Source organism: Apis florea, unplaced genomic scaffold, assembly GCF_048593485.1.
Source record: "Apis florea isolate Af1SG1 unplaced genomic scaffold, ASM4859348v1 contig_3496_pilon, whole genome shotgun sequence".
NCBI classification, from domain to species: Eukaryota; Metazoa; Arthropoda; class Insecta; order Hymenoptera; family Apidae; genus Apis; species Apis florea.
In genome coordinates this window covers 2,727,580-2,751,183 of record NW_028256773.1, presented here as the reverse complement: position 1 = coordinate 2,751,183, position 23,604 = coordinate 2,727,580, and the positions used below count along the sequence as shown (strand labels likewise).

At 32.3% G+C, this 23,604-nt stretch overlaps 1 protein-coding gene and 1 long non-coding RNA gene across 3 annotated transcripts in view; one reads left to right on the top strand and one right to left on the bottom strand.

Moving 5' to 3' along the window:
- The window catches only part of LOC100864540 (proton-coupled amino acid transporter-like protein pathetic), a 32,874-nt gene extending 9,743 nt beyond the window's left edge, over positions 1 to 23,131 (bottom strand). Inside the window, exons 1-2 of one of the 2 annotated variants that reach the window (XM_086913164.1) lie at positions 22,324 to 23,131; positions 1,656 to 1,741 (exon numbers count right to left, since the gene is read on the bottom strand). In XM_086913164.1, coding sequence (XP_086769290.1) covers positions 1,656 to 1,741; positions 22,324 to 22,377 — 140 coding nt within the window. In that variant the 5' untranslated portion in view covers positions 22,378 to 23,131. Of the gene's footprint in view, positions 1 to 1,655; positions 1,742 to 3,463; positions 4,138 to 22,323 lie in introns of those variants that run through there. The other variant, XM_012494435.2, reaches the window with a different exon arrangement.
- LOC147656715 (uncharacterized) lies at positions 8,802 to 10,263 on the top strand. The gene is made up of 3 exons (XR_015293611.1): positions 8,802 to 9,180; positions 9,580 to 9,774; positions 9,840 to 10,263. It is a non-coding gene; the product is annotated as an uncharacterized LOC147656715 (long non-coding RNA).
- Positions 23,132 to 23,604: the final 473 nt, after the last annotated feature.

Below are 23,604 nucleotides of genomic sequence, written 5' to 3'. Positions count from 1 at the left end.
CACAAAGACGGGTAGTGTGAATTATTTAAAATGACAGGAAGAAACAAAAAGACCGTGGAAAAATATTATTTAAAAGTGCAGTAAGGAGGAATTCCATCTTGTGCGCAAAGGATCCAAGAATTTCGTCGTCTTGCCGCTAAATCTATAGAATCGCTCGTTTGTGCGGAAAATTGGCTCTTTCATGCATTATTTATGTATATTGTGACTTCTCTGATTTGCCGTTTTTTTTCTTTTTTTTTTTTTTAAATTTAATATCTTGTTACAATTTATTAATTGAAAATAAATAAGAATGTATTATAATAATAATAATAATCTTTGTTTTGAAAATTAGAATCGAGTAAACCTAACCTATAATACATGATGAAATGTATATCATATTATATATGCTATAATATTGCTTGCATAAATTTCATAAAAATATTTATATTTTTATGAATACATGCATATAATATTTAAATAATATTAATTCACTTAATTATTTATGCAGTTTAAAATCGTTATCGAATTTTACTATGGTATTTTTTTTTACTACGACATTTATTACTTCCTAATAAGCGGTATTACATAATATTGCACCACTTAACGAATTATGTAACTAATTATATCACTGGAATTTTAAATTTCATTTTTCTAATTCTATTTCGAAATTTAATTTAATCAGTTTAGTTTAATTTCATCGCAAAGATATTCAAATTTGCACAAGTATGACTCGATGAATTAATTGATATCGATTTTAATATAATTAATAATAAAATAAAATTCGTGCGCTGCCGAAACTCTTTTCACAATTCTTTCAAAATTATTCCATTTACAAAACATTATAAATGCGAATAAATTTAAGTTAATTTGAGGTGAGCATATTAGAATTTTCAATCTACGCATTTGTTTATCTATTTTTTTCCAATGTTCATGAATATTTAAAAAATTCTGATAATATTTCCATGATAAAAAAAAAAAAAAAAAAAGAACGTGCAACACGAATTCATTATCATCCTGATGACGTTACTTTTACAAAATCATCTTCTTATTTATCTATCTTAAAAACTTTTTTTTTTTTTTTTTTTAAATGGATAGATTACGAAAAAGAAGCGGGGAAAATGAAAGAGAGGAAAAGAAAAATCTTCGAAACTAGACGAGTGCTTGGCAGCCGCACATTGAATAAAATGGAAGAAGCTCGTTTTTTTTTTTTTGCACAAACCAGCGATATCGATCACGATTCGGCGGACAATCGTCAAGCATCCCTGGTGCCAGCCACGCTACGAATTCTACGTTAGCGATCACAGGCGGTATGCATGAACTTGTTGTTGTGAAGTTGTTTGTAATATTATAGAATATATAATACATATTGAACAATATATATAATATATATATATATATATTGAAGAAATATATATATATATATATACATATATATGCATATGTATATACTAGATATGATATCAAAGAGCACAGAGAATGAGAGAATACACATATATACGATATAATGCACAATATATGATCCTCGGATTGTCACTCACGTTTGCTTGAGCGCGGAGCATTTGAGTTTGGCAAGAAAGCAATGGTGATGATTGGTCGTGGTAGCAGATAGTGAATTGCTCGACTATCGTTGAACCGTTCGTTCGCGTCGGTTTCGTAAACCAAGTTTTCTCACTTACTTGACTAGAACCGTGTCTGACAGTTCTGTTTTCACACCGTGCTTCTTTGGGTCGTATTCCGCTATCATTGGGCGCATTGGTGTTCTCTGTAACAGAAACGGAAGAGAAGATATTCAATCATCGTTATTCGTTATTTATAAAGGAAGGAATAATTTTTCATTAAGCACCAACATTAAGAATTTTATTGATATTTAATTTTGGAACACTGTTTCTCGATGTAAAATCTCGATGAAAACGGTTGGCAAAGGAGAAGTTTTATCGCCTATTTTGAACGCAATTAAGAAATAATATTGCATTTCGTTATTATTAGAATCTTTGAACGATGAAAAATCCTCTTAAAAATAGTTTTGCTTAATGTTTCTTCGTGTTGTCGAAAATACAAAAAGTATTCAGTTCGTTGAAGAAAAGAAATGGAAGGTGTGGATATGCTTACCGAAACAGAAATACACGAATACTGGAAATTATCCTAATTTATACGTAACGTGCAAATTATTCAACTATATATAACTACTTTGATGAACAATGAAATTGCGATTAGACAATAATTATCATATCGATGAAATAAAAAGTTGTGGCGTTTTTTGCTGTATCATTGTCATATTCTTTTGCACATATCTTGCACGTATCTTGCATGAATTTTCATTTAGTACGTTTTATTGGCGAATGCTAAAAAGAAGAAAATTAACGATCTTTTTATAATCTATGACTATATGAATCATTCGTTCTCTCTGTAATTATTTTAATTTTGGAAAAAAATATTTATATTAAATCCAACTCGATTACGCTCGTTTAGAGAGTAAATATTTCGAATTGAATGAACGGCCAATCTTTTCTTGAAACCATTGCCAGTATCACTTTTATTGTATATTATTGCATCTTACTCGTATTGTTCCCCTCTTTTCAAACAAAACTTCAATTTTCTATTTCGATCCATTAACTGGGTCGTTTCTGGATTATAAATGTCTCCCACACGTGCATTTAAAAATAAATCAAAATGAAGTAACTCGTCTGGTAAATGCCAAAAAGAAAAAAAAGAAAGAAAAAGAAATGTTAAAAGTACCAGAAATTTACTTTCTCGATAAAAAAAAAAAAATAAAAAATAATTTCAACAAATCGGAGAGAAACACGGAATAAAGTAAAAGAATAAAAAAACGATAAACTCAAAATCATCGATACACCGGATTGAAATTTTGATATAATTTATGAAATTATCCTGTTCTATATTTGGCGGGAAATTCAAACGTGAGTTGAAATAAAATAGACAAATACATCGTACAGATTTCGATCCGTAATTTTACTGTGCTCAATCAAATCTGATCCTCGGTGATAAGCAATCGGTTGAATTTGTTAAAATATATAAAATTGTATCGAAAATTTAATATTTACTAAGAAAAAATTTACGAAAAAAATTAGTAAAATTTAAAAAAGTGAAAAATATGAAAATATTTGTTTGCGCGGTTTAAAAATAGTCCCTGTTCCACGTAAATGGTATCAGTGCGTCAAGATAATTGCAAATGTACTTTGCATATATTTGCATTTTTGTTTAACCGTGCTAAACTAGACATCAATATTGTTTCCTGGTCTACAACCTGTCAATGACGCTCTTTCGTAATTGTCTCGTGAACGAACAAAACTCCTGTTGCTCCATTTTCATTGATCCCCCAATGACCCACTTCCCACAATCCTTTAACGACATCTCGATTTAGAAATTTCAACTGTTCGAAGACTCTCCTACACTTGAACGTAACGTAATCATTCCACTCAATTCCAACAACAACAACAACAACACAAATCAAGTTGATAATCACCTTGATGTAAGGACGATCATTGTCCACATTGGACAAGGAGTTCATCTCCACGTCGTGGACGCTGTCCGTATTTCCCATTGTGTCTAATCAACGCGCCCCCTCCAGCATTCCTTCCCTTCACCAATTTTTAAATACCACCCCACACGCACACACACACACACACACACACTTTCTCTCCCTCCCCCAAGGATCCTTTACACCACACTATCGTATCGCCACGTGTTTTATTTGTCTTCCATTAGCGCCAAAAAAGCGTATCGCGCGTCGTCTCGAGCGAGATCCAATTTGCCCCGGATAGCTGGCAACCGCGGCGTTTATTAACACGAAAAGACCGGCTGCTCTCAGTTTCGAGCACGTGGGTTTTCAAGCGGATCCACGAAACGCGAATCGATATCTCCAAACCCGATCCTTCTCCCTTCGATCGGACGGAAACATGTTACATTGGATGGCAAAAAAAAAAAAAAAAAGAAAGGGGAGGCACTTCTGGTACGAAGGGAGGCAAACTTGTAAGGGAGGAGAGAATTTTGTAGGAAAGAAAGGGAGACGGCGAACGGCAACACATCCGGCGCGATCCCTCCCGGTAAACTATTGCTCGCGTTCGCCTTCTCTAGCGACTCTATCTACGGCGCAGCAAGTGCCGCGGCGCAGAAAACCGCGGATCGCTGCCAAATCTTTCGGCAATGTCCCGAGGACGGGCTCTTTATATACCAAACGGCTACGAAAATAGGAAGAGCAAATAGACGTGGCAGTTTCACGTGAGCGGCTTCTCTCGTTCCACCTCTGTGCTTCACTCCTTGTGCCCGCTAACCAAGCTTAATAGAAGCGCTGTTTGAACTATGCGATTGATAAACGCATCCCAACGCGTCACATCTTGCCTTCGCTTGCCGACAACTGTATAAAATATACTCCAATTGTAAACGTGGGTTTCCGCTATGATAATTATCCATTCTCTTTTTAGTTTGATCGGATGGAAATATAATACGTTTGTATGCTCGGTGTATGCATGACTAAGACGATCGGAATTTTAATTGGGAAGGTTTAAAAATTTTCGAATATTCTGTCGCTTTTTCCCCGGAAAGATGCGTTACGATGAACGTTTTGCCACGCGTATTTTCAGATCGATCGATACCATCGGCTGGTATAATAAATTACAAATTATTGTTTTATTTAATTGATGTATATATATATTTTAAAAAATATTATTTCTATATCTGGATTTTTCTCTTTGCGTCATGTCATAACGAAGCAAAGATAATAATTTCTTAGAATAATAGCCGGTGATGAAATTTACATTTATAAATCGGATGTTGAATGAGAAATAATGAGCTTGTATTCTGTGAATGCGATGTTAGATATAAGTTACATATTGAGAAATATAAAGATATAGATAGAAACTATAAATTATAAACCGAATAATTCCATTTCATAATTCGCGCCAGTTTAAAATTGGCAGAGGCGCCATGCGATTTGTCGATGCATTCAAGTGTCATGAAATTTCACGTGTCGCGTTATTATTATCTATTTTCGACGAAAATACGCGAAACTAAAAATTTCTTTGGGCGAACAACGTTTTTCCGAATCCCGTGACACAATATCGAAGAAATATATGTGTCATAAAAACTCATAAAGATCCGTTACGCAAAGACGGATTATGGCGGACGAAAATTATTTGGCAAAGAACGTGTTAATATGTTTATTCAAGATTTCTTTGGTATTAGATCCAATGTTACGTTACATGTTCTATATAGGAAAATAGATGTATTGCTCGTAATACAAGGTACAAAATTATTAATTTATTTTAAGACTAATGTTAATGTTGAAATTAAGAAATTGCAAAATGTAAATTCTTTTCATTCGTTTCTGATTCATAGAGATATGAATTTTTTCTATAGCTTAAGCAATTTATATATATATATATATATATATATATATATATATATATATATATATATACATCTGTAATTGTGTATTTTTGACCTTATGAAAAAAGTAATCTTTTTTTTTTTTTTAAAGGAAATTATATAGATAGTCGTATGAATATCTTCATATAAATGATAGCAAGTATAATGGTAAGCACCCTTTACATACGAGCACTTAGTTCGTTCAGTTGTGAATAGTATCAATGTTCCTGTTATTGCAAATGGAACAATTGCAAATGGGAGTTCGCAAATGGACTCGATATTATCCATGATACTCCACTCCATAGGATCTCTCGTTTTATTCACTTAAGCATAAGTAACGTTAATTTTTCTTTGATCATGAATAATGATACAAACTTCCTCTTTCTTCTTTTCTTCTTGCACGATTAGACGCTTCAATTCAATATTATTAATGAAATAAATTATCACGTGTAAAAACAATTGATTAAACAAAAGTGAAAAATTTTAAATTGTAAAAAATAGAGAGTTTGATTGATAGTTTAAAAAGTGTAAAAATTTAATCTGTGTAAGAATGGTTACCGTGTATCGAATTTCTATAAAAATATCATAACATTCGGGTCTAAATTTAATCTCGTACAAGTCAAGTGGAAACAATCGCAAGCGGTCTGACATTTTGCTTCATGCAAGTGGAAAGATATTAAAGTCATCGTGAATCTATAGAATTATTTTTATTGGGAGTCAGAAATGCTATGGTTTAAAGATATTCCGAGGAATTCGTGGCGAGATATTCTGAAAATAGAATTTTCACCGCACTTACATCCTGCGCCGTCTATGTTGCTTCACTTCAGTCTCCGCAATGTGCTCGTTGAAAGACAATTTTCCGTTTGCAAAATTTGCAAAAATATGTTCATCTTGATGCATACTTTGTAAATTATTGAAAATAATATATTTGTTCTAATCGAATGAAACTTTTTAATTTTGATTAGAATCAAAAATATTGTGATATATGTAGATTGAGTTAGAAGAAAAAGAAATATTAATTTTTCAATGAATTTTATTTAAATGTGAAATATCGTTCCAATTATAACAAATATCAAAACTGAAGAAATAATAATTTTCAAAGATAAAATGATTAGGAGAAATGGTATTATGATCTTAAAGGATATTGTTCTTACCACTAGATCTATTACCAAACTAGTCAAAATGATGGATTTCAGATTTATTTTTGTAATGTTAAAGATGAGCAGATACTTTTGGCAAAATAATGGAGTCCATTTTATTTGGATTATATTATATTACTATATTTTAAATTGTACATATTTATATAAACTTGAAATTCTAAGAATAAATAAATTTATCTTGTCATATTTATTTTGTCATAGATTTACTAAAACATAGACTTAGATATGTTTAATGAAACATATGTCTAATAAAAGATTATGTAACTGTTTATTAACGTTCTCTATATAAATACACTATTCTCAAAAGTGGATTGTTTGAAAATAGCTAGTACGTTTACTTTGATAGAATTTGATAGAAAAAGAAAAATAAATAAAAAGTTATAATCTCAATAAATTTAGTATAGAAACTCGTATTCTGTAAACGAGAGCTCTTTTGATCGGAATGTTTTGTAAATTATATGAAGTTGATTGTTTCAGTAGTAATAATTAAAAAGGGAGAAAAGACATCAGTTAACAGGAAACATGAGTAAGTTTGCTTAAATGTTTGTATACACGATGAAGTTAATTATCAAAGTTAAAGTTTTGTTTTTATTTCATTTCAGAAAAAATTATGCCTATTAATTATAGTGCAAAAATATGTTTATTAAATAACTATTCTCTTATATTTCTTATCTATAGTTTACTCTATTACATTTGATTTTTATGTTTATTTTGTTAATTTTTTAAATATTTTTAACATTAAAAAATTTTTGTTTAAAGAAATCATTGAATAGATCTAAAATATTAAAATAATATTTATACATTTGTAGTTGTATCATAAATAGTTGTGTAAGTATTGCAGTAATAAATAATTATTGCAAAAGTACATTTTTATAATAAATTGATAATTACTATATTTAATAATTGATCTATTAAATATTATTTAATTTGTACATTTTTTAAAATATATATGTTTATTAAACTTTTAATTAAATTTAAGTATAAAAGTATTAAAAATATATATTATTTGTGTGACAAATCTTGTACATTATATAAAAGCTATCAGAAATAAAATTTTTGAATTTATAATTATTATTCGAATTTATAATTATATTCTTAATATCATGAATCATTCTATCAACATAATATAATACTAGAATAGATTTCAAGAAAACACGAAGATTTTAAAACAAATATGCTTTCTCAAATCCAAGAAAATACTCTTAATTACTCGTTATATTTTAAAAATAGTATCCACTTAATTATTTAACGAGTTATCATAACGATAATAACATGATAATGTATACTTCTACGTATCTCTTCGCGAGCATAACCAATACTATCGAAAGCTCACGTTATTTTCCAAACTTCTTTGTTATTAAATAAAAACTCGTAAATATTTAACGACACTATAAAAATCAATTGTGGCGCTCTCATACCTCTTGAATTCGTAACTTGGATTGTATCGTACATGCTCGTGAAACGTTGGCACGCATTGTGAGATTATTTTAATCATGGCGCCACAATGAGAGCGTCGTTTCACACAAGCATATTTCTTTTTTTAGTTTGTATTTTTCTAGTTTAGAATTTTCTTGAAATTTTACATAAACTTGATTAAACATTTTCACATCGTATTTAATAAATAATAATGATACAATAAGTGATACATTACAATATGTATAAATATTTTCATGATAGTGGTGCAAATCAACACACATGCTTTGATAATAAGAAAAAAAATCCTCAATCTTAATTAAATCTTTTATAAATAATTATATATATATGAAAAATTTTATAATTTTTCAAGTATTTTATATATATTCATATTTATTCGTACAAAAATCAACCTAACCTAAAATGTTAAATAAAAAAAAAAAGAAAAGCATTTACTATCCAAACACAGGAAGAGACCGATAAACTGTACCAAGTATTCAAACAAACCAGAAAGTAAACTATTTCATTGTTCTCCGATCGTTCGATATCAAATATAAATCACAAATGAAAACTGAAATCGTACAGCAGCCATGCGGAAGCTTCTAATCGTTTGCTGTTCCGTAATTATTTGTACAATTGCACGATACACAATGCAGGGATAATGTATGTCTGCTGTGTTATCTCAACTTATAACGTATTTGTTCATGCATATGTAAATGATAGAATGACCGTGGTTGATTAGACTGCAAGGCCTTGGTCGCGTCGATCCCTCTTTCGATATATAAACGTATGTATTTCACTTACTAGCCTCGTGTCGCCCTCTATCGTCATACTCCTATATGAATGATTATGAAGCCCGGCAATACTTTGCTGGATCAACATTTCGATGCTTCCCGTTAGTGCGTGTTTCATTATAACGATCTTTCGCTTCCTGCGATGTAATAACACTCAACGACACAGCGTGTGTCTTTATGAAGTCATTAAAATATATCACCTTAATCCGATGGCTTCTCTTGAATGAATATACGAGATTGGGATTTAATGGATACTTTAATTAGATTGTGATTCAGTTACGTTGAAATATAATTGAGAAGATTCTTCGAATGTCTCATTGATATCGAAGGAATTTAATTGAGATTTTATTTAATACGTAGATTGAAATACATGAATTGTTGGCAAAAAAATTACGTACGTAATTATTGGGATCAATGAAGATGTGGAAGAATGAAAACTTTGAGAATAGGTTAGTTTAAATCTCTATAATCATTGAAATATTTTTTTAAATATAACTATATATATCATTTTATATGAACAAAATCTGCAAAAATATTTGCTATATCATCTTTGAAACCAAATATGTGACGGCGTTAGCAATAAACTTTGTCTCGTTAATATTTATTTGAAAATGATTAAGCAATTTCTGATTATTATATGTGGCAGCGTTTTTATAATTCAATCAGAACGTTTATAATGAAAGGGATGTAATTCAGTTCTATGATAACGATCTGGTAACAGCATAGTCACGATCCAATTATAATAATCTTTTCGTACTATTATTCGCTATTATTCGTATCAATGCCATAAAATATATCAAATTCATTTACATTAAATCCATCTAACATTTAACGACGAATATGTATAGGTAACCTATAATCACGTTGTCATGAAATAATTAAAATCTCGATCGAAGATATGCCTGAAAATATAAATCGCCGTCCATTCTTGTCTACGAATTAGAAAGAAAAAGAGAACATAGACTGATGAAGAATTTATAATTGTGAACAAGAAATGTGCCGTAAATAATTGCTAAAAGTTGGAATAAATTAGAAAACAGAAAGTAAAAGAGAATTTCATTCTGTAATATTGACCAACTATAATTAAATGAAATATTTTCCTTATCAGATAAATCAAAACCGAACGAGCTAACCTAACCTTTTCTATATTCCTCGCTACGTGAAAGTCATCCACTCACTTTATACCTCCTCCTTGCTTAGGATATAAAAGAGGATATAAAAGAGTAAATGGTAACTGAGAAAGATTCAAATTCGATTAAATAAGTAACATGAGCTATTATATACAATTCCTTAAAACATGTATAATACATTTCTTACCCATATATTTATTATTAACACGCAATGACCAACCGATCTATTGTATATAACCTATCGACTGTAAGAAACGTCCCACTTTTACATTCAATTAATATGTAATTAATATACAAATCCTACGAGGTCGTATGTCAACAAATCAGTCATTCCATCGGAACGCGTCCAAATATAAATCGAGCAAAGTATTTCAAACGATTAAACAAGAATAATAGCCACTATCTCCTCGTTTATTCCATTGAATGAAATTGTGGGCGCGATTAAAGGACTCGGATTCGAGGTGAATCCGTTTGTTGAATCAGTATAGTTCAATGACGAATTCTCTCGAGTTCTTCACCGGTCCACGCGCGAGCGGTTGTTTTATTACGAGAATCAACCGTGGCAAGCGCAGTACATAACAAATTAACAAATCTGAGAGTAACGTCACATCCTCATCTGCTGCAGCGTAACGCGCGCGCGCGCGCGCGCGATCATGCGTGGGACGGTTGCGCACACTCTTTCTACATCTGCCCCTGAATTATCAGCTACATTAAACAGATAGGGCGATGAATCGTTGCTGTTGCTGATACTTCTGCCCCACAACAGCATTGACCTTCTTGATTTAATCGCGTGCTTTTTGCCAGACATGAAGGCGAGGCCGTCGTGGTCTTAAGCTGGATTTACACGTGCGGTAATTTATGTATTGTGCAGAGTTGCAAAAAAAAAATTGCATCCGGGATGGAGCAGAGACAAGAATACTTTGCTCATTCTGACACTTTTGGCTAATATGTATATTTACTTGGATGAGTGAATATTTCGGAAAGAAAAAAAAGTTTGAGTGAATTGATTAATTGGCGAGAAAAATTTGATATTTGAAAAATTTTTTATCTATTTTATTTCAAAGATGCATCGTATAAATATAGCTTGTTCAATGGACTTTGATTTAATAAGAATAAAGATAAAACAAATTTGATAAAAATTTGTATTTGGAATAAAACTGATTTGTAATACGAATTGATTGCAACAGTAGATATATGTTATTTAGAAATTCATGATATTGCAAATTTAAATATTGCAAGATTGGTTTTAATAATTACAAAAAAATGAACAATGTTACGACACATTGTTCAAGTTTATAAATGAATGACATTCAGTTTTATCTTTTCTAACACGAATTGCTTATCTAATCTCAAATAAACCATATATGTATGTTCTATAAACTTTCCGTCATTTCTATGTAAATTTAATCAGAATAACAAGGAAATTTTTTTACAACAAAGATAAAAATGAATTTATTCAGAGAACGGATCAGTTTTATTTTTAACTGGTTAAAATATGCGCATTTTTTTGTTTTATTGTGATATATATCGTAAATTACTTACTTTGAAATTGCTTTTTTTTTCTTAAGTTCTCGTTGTTTAAATTATTTACTATTTGCAATTATAATGTTGCAAAATGATAAATATCTCGAAAATTCAAGGATAAATCTTGATGCTATTGGATATGCAAACAAAACACTCTTTATTATTATTTCGTTTCAAATTGTTTCAAATCATTATAAAATAAAAATTAAAAACTTTATATTTCAGAAATATAATTTTGCTTATTAAATAAAGTTATTCTCTATATAATCATGCCGAAATTTAATCAATAATGAAACAAAAATCTGGTAATTAGAAAATTTAGAAAAATTTTGCAAAGATATTTCGCGTATCTTTATTATCTTCCCTCTTTCGTATAAATTAATTGCAAAACCAGGTGATAAATTAAACAATTCATTACATAATACAGTTTCCTGCATTACAGTTATCCGTAGACACAACTGTTCATACAGAATAAGGCATAATGCATATCTTTCTAAAAGTTTGTACACAACGTCAAGCTTATCTATATAAAATGTGCCAGGTTTATCAGATAACGATATGTCTATATCATTTTTATCACTCACATATCACTTGCATTTCCCTTCGTGAATATAACCAATCAATTCAATTCACTATGAAGCAATCACCAATGTTATCTAGACAAAATATTCTCGAAGCCTAACCGATATATCAATCTGAAATTAATTTTTGCTCGACAATCGGCTAAATATTCCATAATTTCATGATAAATTATTATGAATAAGATAAAATATACATAATTTCATAAATATAAAAATGCGATAAATACGTAAAACTTTAGAAAACGTATAAACGAATCAATATCATCAAATATCCGAGATTAAAAGTACCAACATTAATTATAGCACGATCAACTCTCTATATATGTAGTTGAACGAAATTACACAAACTTATATGACGATAGAGAGTGAATGCCAGCGTGGCATTCAATTGGCAAATCGATCGACGATATTTATGAAATCACCCTATACATAAATCGCTCGTGAATACGAGGATAGTCTCGAGACTCGTTCGCGTGATTTCTACTTCTAGGAGAACAGTGAACCCAACGATCGAAACACGATGTTGTCAGGCCTGACGCACACGTGTCGCGACGTTCTTATGCCGCGTTCACACTGCTTATCCCCCAACGAATTTTCAACGAAAAAATAGTGCAACGTGAACGTGGCATTATGGCGCGCGTCTCGGGCTGTCATATACGACATTAAGTTCGCTACTGAATCTCAAGACGCAAATGCGTTTATAAACTAGTTAGCATTGACCTTTTTAATTTGATTAAAATGAATAAATCCAACAAAAAGAAACCGTTTCTACTCTATTGCATCACGTTCTTGGGGACACGTATGCGATTTTAATAACTGATTATTATTAATTCACAAACTACAATTAATAATTATAAATTATTATTTCTATCGTATATATTTGAATTTTTTATTAAATTTTTGCACAATGTAATCATAATTTAATTCTATTATCGTTTACTATAATAAGTCGGATACATAATTTATTTTTCTTTATATTTTTTTTCTCTATCAATTTATTCTATCTTCATTGAACTGTTATAACGTGAAAAATTAACACGAAAAATATATAATATATGGCAATGACTCATAACGAATTAAATATCGCGAAAGTTATCAATGACCCACTATAAAGTTTATACATCGTGCGAAACTAGTGGCCACGTAAGATGATGGCCTCTTTGTTTCCTCACGCGTGGGTGCATATCCATATTAGAAACATATTTCAATTTTTTCTGAACAAATTATACGTATCCATAGCTTTCACGTGAAGTAAAATCTTGATGCTTCGTATCAAATTAAACATCTTTTCTATTCTAAGAGATATTCTTTTTTTTCAAATATACAGAAAAAAAAAAAAAAAAAAAAAAGATTTCTTCTCTAATCTTTTCTAATCGATCAAATCATATTTTTTTTCAACTTCTAAAGATATTTAAAAGATAATATATCTTTTTCCCGATCATGTACGTATCGCACAAGTTTATTTTACCTGAATTAAGGTACATTCCAGTCAACTGAAATATTCTAATCTCGTTCAAAATATCTATGGAGTGTTAGAGCCAATCGTTCCACTATGTTCATCACGTTGCTCCACGCAAATGCGTGTTCCGCATATTGTGCTTCTTCAAGTCCACGAACTCTCCACATACATATTTGCATGTACAGCCTCGTTCAAAAGTCTCAAAGCGAATACACTTGTTTCTTAATCGTCTATTATACCACGTAATTTAACGATACAGTGTGATTATGCCTGTATCTGTATATGTGTAAAATTTTTATACGAATTAAAACCGTGTGTGCAATATCAAGTAACAAAGAGTATTTTGACAAAGACTTTTGAACGAGAGTGTAGCATAAGAGTGCACATGTATCTACTCGCGTGACTTCTGCTATTTTCAGATCGGTGAACTCGCCCTAGTCGACAATCGAACATAACCTTTCTTTCTTTCCATCTCCCTCTTGATACAATATTCCTCCCTTCGTGGAAAACGATCACGTGTACTTTGCAGTTATGTTAATATAACAAGGAGAATGACGCGATTACTTTGAATATCGTCCAAACTTTTGTTAAAAAAATATTTTGGAATATTTTAATATTGATAAAAGAGTCGATGATGCTTTGGAAGAATCATGATATTAGGGGAGAGGGAAATTTTTCCATGATTTTTATTTCTTTTCTAAGAAAGCGGACGAAACTATCCCTTCGATGTCCATCTGAATCTCTTATCTTTTAATAAAATTGTGTGCTTACGACTGGACATGCACGCAGGAGCAGGATGAATCATCTGACGCCGTGGAAAATTTATGTAGAAGCATAAATTTTTATCTAACCTTAGCGTGCATCGCACGGGTATTAAAGAAGCTAGTGTCTGCCTCGATTCACGTAACGTGAATCATCTATGAAATTAACGTAAGTAAAAATCAAATTGTAATTCGAGATTGAATAGACACGTTATTTGATTCTGTTTTAACGAAACAGATTGTAGAAGAAATTATATTAGTTTCTTTCCAATTAAAGATTTTATCATTGGTACTACTTTTTTTTTTCCCTAAAACTGGATCAGACGGTTTGTAAGCAAAGTGTACCGGAAGTGTGGAGAACTGAAGTGAAACACAGTTTGTTTGAGAAACTCATTTTAATTACAAAGTGAATTCTCTCTTAATACACGATTACATTTTCATCAAGATATCAAAGTGAAATGCTGAAGTGCGTGGGTCATCGATGACTCATATAATGCAAGAGTAAGGCGAACTTTCTTTTGAACGGATCCCCATTTTTCGAAATGGCAATGAAGTTAATATTTGTATCGTTTAAGCGCAATCAATTACGATTAAGAGATAAAATTTATGCGTGGAAATTTAAAAGAAAAAAATTATTGAAAAAAAATTAAAACAGAATTTTCGAAGCATCGTTGGAAGATAAAAAATTTTGGAACTTGAACCGAATGAATTGTTGAAAAGGACGGAGAAAAAAAATACACGACGGATGTTTTATTATTCGGCTCGAATGAAGAAACAGAAATTTATGTGTTACATTACTATGGTTATTATCGTTTTAAGCAGGAAGCGATAAAAAATCGGACATTTTATTGAAAACGATTTTTTTTTAAGTCAAAATTAATCAATATTCGCATTAACTTGTTCGGAAAAGATGAAACGAAGAGGAAATATGATCTGAATTTAAAATTACAAAAAATTTAATCGAAGTCACGGACACAATAAGTAAATCATTGAACCAGATACTTCGAGTAAGCTAAGTACATATATGTAAGTATGTAAGTATGTACTTGACCGACTTTTCAAAAGTAAAAAAAAAAAAATTCTCAACGTCGATTTAACGTTTGTTGTCCACGTTGTCGTAATTTTTTTTAAGCTTTATTAATATAATAGAAAGTGTAATTGAGAAGCGGACGAATAATGAAATGTGAAGATCGAACGAAAGAAAAAATAAAGCACTTTCTGGATTTTATTATTGAATTATTATTATTCATTGATGAAATCAAAGAACGAATAGACTAAATATCAACCCCATTCGAAAATAATAATAATACTTTTGTGTTCTGAATGAAACCTGATACTATAATTCGATTCTTTCAATCTTTGAAAGATGATTTTCTTTATATATATATATATATGAAATACAATACGAAAGATAAATTTCCACTGCGATATAAAAACAAATAAATAAATTAAATGATTATTTTTCACGCACCTCGAGAAATCGTTAATTATAAAAATCGATGTGACCGGAATAAAAAAAAAAAGAGAAGAAAAACTCGAGAAAGGATACAAGTTAACTGTTTCAAGAACTGCAGGCATTGAACGATCGAAATTGTATACCGTAACAAATGACTCCATTAATTTCATAACAGGAACACGCCGCCGCCGCGGATTGTTCCGTTAATTAATCTATTTATCAGCCACGGTTGATCCAACGTATCATTATTCCGCGTAAAATCCTTCATTCGCTTCGCGAACTCAAGTTTCCTTCGAGTTTACAGTCGGAAGTTTCGCCGGCAAGGCAAGGACGTTCCGCTCGAGGCATCTTGGATCAATGGAAAACCGATGTCGGCCGTGTCCATTCACATGATAATTAAATTCCCGGAAGATGGACACGCGGGAAACACGCGGTTGACCGATCCATTACCGGTCACGGAACACGGTTGGTAAAAAAAAAAAAAAAGTAGTCGAGTTGTTTCGAAATGGGAGAGAGAAAAAAAAAAAAAAAAAAAAGGAACGGGAAAAGGCCGGAATGGAACGGAAAGGTGGGAATCGATGGAGGACGTTGAGGTTAGGAATAGCGATGAAGGAGCACCGAGCGATAGAGAGGGAGGGAAGAAGGGAGGGGAGAGAAAGAGAGAGAGCGCAAGAAAGAACGCGAAAGGGAGACGGGTGGGGAGGAAAGGTGTCCGACGACGAGGAGGAAATTTCCATGACGTAGCCGCGCGCATATTGTGGTCGCCATGACTTCCAAGCACGCGTCATTGTCGGTCACCAATTGGCCGAAACTCGTTCAATTTCGGGTTCTGCCACCGCTCGGCAGCAAACTAGTTTCTGTTACGAAACAAAAGGGTCGAAGGCCCATCGTTCGTGAATCCCCTCCCTCTCGTTACTTTTTCGACGTTTCTTTTTCCTTCTTTTTTTTTTTTTTTCGCAAATTTATGCGAGATAGGAGGATGGTCGGCGAGCGGAGCGGGGGGACGAATGTTTCGCGTGAATAACGAGGGAACACGGATGGACGGACGGATGGATGGATGGAGCATAGTGAGAGTACGCTGAAAGGCTCTTTTACACGAGCGCAGGTTTCTCCGAAATCCTTTGCAGGAGAAATCTTTCTTCCCACCCAGCCCCTTTGTTCCGGCACAGGCTTGGCAATCCCACGTTACATGGGGAAACGTAACCGGTGGATGCTCTCTGTCTAGCGGCGGATTCTTTTTGCGCAGTAGCTGATTTTCTCCCCTTGTGAATACTTGATGAATGTTTTGAATTTGAAATGGAGTACATTGTTGTAGGGGGATTTCTTTTCTTTTCTTTTCTTTTTTTTTTTTTGAATTTGTTGAACGATCAGCATTTGGCATTTTGGTTGGCGTTTGAATTATTATATTATATATATATTTATGAGGACTACTTGAAGAAATAAATAAGTAAAGTTTATTACGTTATTTTTCGTAGTGTAAAAAGTTTTTTTTATATCATAAAGGGAAATTGAGGTTTTGTTGATATATTTATTTTTGAACTTTTTCATTCTAAAAGTTTGTTAATGTTTTAAGAAGTTGGATAATACTTGTGATATAATTCTGATTAAAAAGTTTATTCTTTTTATCGGGAGAAATTGAAATTTTCCTTCATATAGATATATTTGTACACGTGTAATTTTCTATTTGTGTCGAAAATGTATCAAATCCATACAAGGAAGAGCTAGCCACGTTATTTATTAGTGATCATTTCTTAATTTGGAATTATTAATGGAAATTCTTTAATTTGTTTAAAATTAAACGAACGTAATGGCAAACGAACAATATGACGCTTAAAAGATGTTTCACAATTGCTAATATTCGTGCAATAACCGAGATACTCGGAAGCTCGTTGTTTAAATTAAATAATTGATTCTTATTAGAAATTATCTCTTAGAAAAATAGGAAGAAAAACTAACAATTATAGTAAAAAAAATTCCACGATATAAACAATTATATCCACCAATGTATTACACGTTTATTTTATCACTGGTTGAACAATATAATTTTTTTTATTAAATCTCATATCGTAATAATTAATCCTTTAAACATATGAAAATAGAACTCGCAATTTTTTTCACTTATCAGAAGTATATAATTGCTTTTATAATTACTATTATCACGTAATCATTATTTATCCAGATATTTTTTATAAATGATGAAATATTGCAATTTCTTCATTTCTATATCTTTCCACTTGTATATACTTATAGATAAAAATAATTCCATCATTGAGAAGCTATAGAGTAAATTTATTTGGTTTATTACTTAAAACGGATTAAAGAACACGATCACATATTCCAACTCGACGATCCATCGATCAGACAGTTCAACGCGTTTACAAAAGAAGTCAACGTTCAGTAACCGAGTCGCATAGAAAACTATTCATTCGTCGATAATCGATCGGGGTCAGACTAGAAACTAGAAATCACTAAAGAACAACGAAGACGTCTACTTGTCCCGAAAAAACAAATATCTTTACGATATTTTCTTACGCTTTTAAAAAAAAAAAACTCTTCTAATTTTTAAAATATTAAGATAAATGCAAAATGTATTATAATTTATGATCTGTGATTTTATAATTATGTATTTTTAAATTCTCTACTCTGTGCTTGTAAAATCTATAAGCTTTTAAAAATTTTGAAAGATTTATCTTTTATTTTTTTTTTTTTTTAACATTTTTATTTTTATTCCAAAGTTTCCTCGATATTCGAAAGAGAAATTGGAGAACATAGGTATCATTCATCACGCATTTCTTGCAGATACACGTTCGAAAAATTCCCCTTTAGACTCAGCGACATGAATGATATCACACCGAAACATAATACATCGTAAATATCTTCAAATTTTTTCCACTTCGATCACAAATTCATCATAAATTCCTTCCCTTCGACTCTTAATCTTTTCTTTTTTTCGCCTTCGTCTGATTTTCTACTATCGTCGTCGTCGTCGATTGAACATGAAACGAATCGAATGAATTTCGTTATGCCGCGAGTTTATACGGGATAAATACATCTGTTCATCTCGTTTTTCACGTGTAATTCGAGCATATCGAGATTCCGTAACGGGGCTCTGGTCTGTTGGCGGCGATAGTCGGGCAAGGTCGTTTGCCGGAAATATCTGTTGGGATGGATTTTTTTCTGCCTGCGCGAACCCGATCCTCCGAAAAACTCGTTCGCCCGTTGAAAAAGTTAAACGAGATCCTCTTATCCTGCGCCGCAACGGATTCAGCCGTGAACGCAGTACTCGCACGTTTGACATTATCTTTATTTTAGAAACGGATGAATTGACTTTTTTAATGAGTGGAAAAAAAAATCAGCGCTAAAAAATAGATAAAACTACTTCAAGAATCTATCCGTTTGTATTGTAGAAAGAGTTATTATCTGATTATTATTTTTTTCATATATAACGAATCGTCTTTACGAACAATTAATATAATTTTATTAATCTTAAAAAGAAGATAGATATCTTTCTTTCTGTACGTTTTAACGATAAATGTAATTCGATTAATTTACGATCTGTATATATTAAGTGAAAAATTATAAAATTCAATTTTAATTTTAATAACCTCGAAGAATGGCGAATAAAATAAAATTGATTTTATAACCGCAAAAGAAATAAATTCACGATAGAAAGTAAAATTGCATTTACAATTCCTTTCCTTGAAGATGCGAAAAAAAAAAAAATATCAAACTTCATCATTAAATTACAATTTATGACAATATGTTAGAGACGAAGAAAAAATGCCGCGATCGGATACGAATAAACGTTGCGCGCCATTTCTTGCGATTGCGCACAAGTCTTGGCGCCTCGCAATCTAGATAAACGATTAGAATATTCAGACACGCTTGCGCGGCAAAAATGCAGAACGACGCGGCAAGAGGATGCTGAATCGGCGAGATTAGAAAGTAAACACAGCGGCGGGGAATATCAATTTCAATTCGTCTCGACTTTTTTCTTTTATGATTCTCTTATGAATCTCGATGAAACACGTTGCAATCTTTACGTAGGTAAACATATGGTTACCTACATTGAGCAGTACCTCTTGTTTATATTTTTGTCAAGAAGTGATTAATTAAACCTTATCTCTGACTCAATTGTTATATTTAATAAGGAAAGATTCCGCTGACGACTTTATAATATCGAAAATTATTAAAAAATAACAAAGATAATAATTTCATCGAAGTTACGACCGAGTTGTAATCTTTCCATTTCTCTATAAAAGTATAAATTTCGATTGTTAATAATAGTAATTGCGAGAACGGTCGACAAATATTTTATCATTATTTTCTTTTCTATCTTCTCAAGTTTTATAATTCTTTTTTCGTTTTTATTTTTGAAATAATCTGTGCAACAAGTTTCTTTCCTAAGGTCAGGTTTATCGATCGTAGATATCAACAGAATAACTATGTGAATATCTGCTTCTCATGAAGCATTGCATTCGTTACCTATCGAATGAACTGAATGCAGGCGATAATGCGAAATAAAATAATGCAGATACTCGATAATTTTACGATAACAGAATTTTTTACCGAGAACATTATTGAAAAATGCTTAGCCTACACACACGCGCAATACATATATATATGTGTATATATATATATATATATATATATATATATATATATATATATATATATATATATTACGAAATAATATTTATTTTCTGCCCATGTTCAATGACTCAGGTGAACTGATTAACGGAACATTGCGAAAGTAAATTTTATGAAGAAATGGAAATAATATTTATCGTACTATCATGCTATCGTTGCAAAAAATATTTATGATATTAAATTTTTATTTTATCTTTGCCTAATTCAAATTAATAATATATGCTTCAATAACACACTTAGATTTTTCATTATATCTCAGAAGCATGCTTGTAATTGCAAAATTACATAAAATTAATTTTTTTGAAGATCAATTTCAAAGTATGTAATATGAATAGTAAGAGTTTCACAAAACTTGGAAGATTTCGTTATATGTCCACTATATAATTAAGTAAAAAATAATGAGAGATATTTATTTATGCATTGAATTTAGAAAAAAAAAAAAAAAAAGATATAAATTGATGTATAATAATACATTCTCGTTTTCTTCGCGTCATTCCTACGAATGAATTTCTTTTAGGTCATCGTTAATATACAAGCTAATTCCGTAATACGCGTCTTAATTATGATAAGTGTATATCATTCCTTCAAACTTCCAGCATAATTGCTTTTTTTTTCTTTTTTTTTTTTTATCGATGACGAATTTATTCCATTTCAACACGATTCAACGACATAACGACACGAATAATACCATAAAACTCGTCTTACTCTTTGAAATAAAAAGATAGAGATCTCACATCCGCTGCGAAAACGGAATCATGTTTATTTTCCAATAATTCCATCCAATTTCAAACATTCACGAGTTTTATACGCTGATCTGATTATTGGGTAATCATGGAAAATCACGTACGAGAGAAAAATAAATAAACAGAAAGGAACCAAAACGTGAGAGAAAATTTCAAGGAAATTGGAAAGAACAATATGTATAGATAATATGAAAAAAAATGCGCATCGAAAAATGTACTTTTTCGCAATGGCTTTTGCGTTTTGACCTTCTTTTATCAATTCCACGTGACTCTTAATTCAGGTTGAAAATGACTGATTGCTGAGTCAACTCTTCATATGCGATAGGAACAGTTTGGTGTTCTAATTCGTAGAACTAGCACAATGGAGGGAAAAAAAGACCACGTGGCGGTTGAATACTTGACTTCTTTATATATCTTATAAATTCGACACGATGCTCGCCGAATATTCAATCGTGAAACACGTGAAACTAGCCCATTTGCACATTGATTGTTTTTTTTTCTCAGATCTAAATATATTCGACGAATTATTACTTATAATCTTTATTCAATATTCCGAAAAAGAGTTTTATGAGACAAAATTGAATGAATATGATAAATTGAATTATTTTTAAACATTCATTCCGATTTCCTTAAGACGAAGAATAATAATAAAAATATTAAAAATCTTTTATCTTTGAAAAAATTAGTCAATTACTAATTGACTATATTTCAGTATATGATTCAGCAGAAAACTATTGTTTTCATAACCAATTCCATGAAAAATATGAATAGGTACGTCTGATACTGATTCGTTCGATTTATCACGATTGTAAATTATAAATGTTTCATAAATTAAGTGTAATTTATTTAAATTACGTCTATTTACATGTACTCAAAATTATCGTTAACTTTCAAAACGATTGTTTTATGAATTTTCGTATGTAAATTCGAAATTCTGTTCCGATAATCGCTGCGCGATATTTCAAATATATTTATACGCGTGCATGCGGTCGAGATTTCCGCCGCGATTTAATTAATTCTCACGCGATCAGATGTCCGCTCCTATTCGACGATATAACCGTTAATCCTGTTTCGTCAGCGTTTCGCTGCGAATTTTTAATGGCACGTCGTTACGCAACGCGTGGCATTCGTCATAGAGACAATCGCGCCGTTTCGAAGCCAATACGGTGAACGGTTGAAACGATCGATGATCGATCGTTGAAAAATCGAGCAAGGGGAAAGTGGAAAACGGAAATATCAGCGCGTAAATAATAAAGCAAAATAACGCGATAATTATAGAAAAACTCACCTGTGAGTTGCCCCCGTGAACCGACACTCCTTGGCTCAGCATCTTGTGCGACATCCTCACGTTAAAACTCACGTTCGATCGTAAAAAAATAAAAAAAAAAAGAAAAAAGAGCCTCTGGCAAGCCTCTGTGCGTATTTATTCTTGCTCTGAAAACGAGTTACTTTATCTCGTTCTGGCTATCTGCTCCGAATCGTTCAATTCACTTTTGGCCGTCTGAACGAAACCCCGTCGTCTTCGTATCAACACGCGTGTAGACAGACTGACACATACACAAATAGTGAGCAGCGTGTCGTTGTATATATCCTAGGAGAACCGCGTGTACTACACAGCCTAGCAGGAACCAACGAATCGTTTTACTTTCAACTATTTGCGAATCAACACCGTCAACGGACGTGCTCACACTGATCCTCTTTCTCTCTTTGCCGACTTTCTTCTACGCTTTCTCCTCGCCTATGTTTCCTCTCGGCCGCTCTCGGGGGATGTGTGACTAGGCTAAAGGGATCTCCAAGGGTGGGAGATAGAAAGATATGAATAGGCGAAGCTTCCACCAGCGAAGGAGAGGGGATAAATAGTGTATATAGGAAATATATAGCGTGTATATATAGCAGGAAAATCGAAAATCGGTGTATATCGATGTTGGAAGTTTTTTGAAATACCGACACCACCAAGAGCCAGCGAGGACACGCTGTTACGACGTGGAGGACCGTGTCGTTTCCGGACAAGCGTGCATGAAGGCGAAATATAAAGGATCGGCAAGTCTCTAAGGCTGGAGAAACGTCGCGAGCGTGGAAAAGACTCGGCTAGGAATGACGATCCGCGACGTGGGAGGCCGCGCGATTCCGTCGCCTCTTTCTCCCACTCTTCGCCAACAGTACCTCCTTCGTCCCTTTCCTCGTCGCCGACACATGCGTGCACATTCTTATACGTGCACACGCGTACATACGCGCGTATAACCACGAACCACTGAACGACCTAACGGCTAAACTCCACTCGCTATAACTATGCTTCTTCCCCACCATTGTGCACTACACAACCTCGAACCCCACTGCACCCTCCTGATCACGGTCAATGCTCACTTCTCTGGGTTCTCGGACGATGTTCGCCACCTCTACCAACGACGTTAAACCACCACCACCATCGTTAGGGACAGCGTCGTTGCCACCACTTCCATCGTCCTCGTCGCGTTGTATTCTTTTTCATCTTCTTCGCTCCACTCTTCTCTTTCTTCGTCGCGTAACATCGCCTAACCAAACTATTTCCTCCCTTCCTCGCACAACTAAC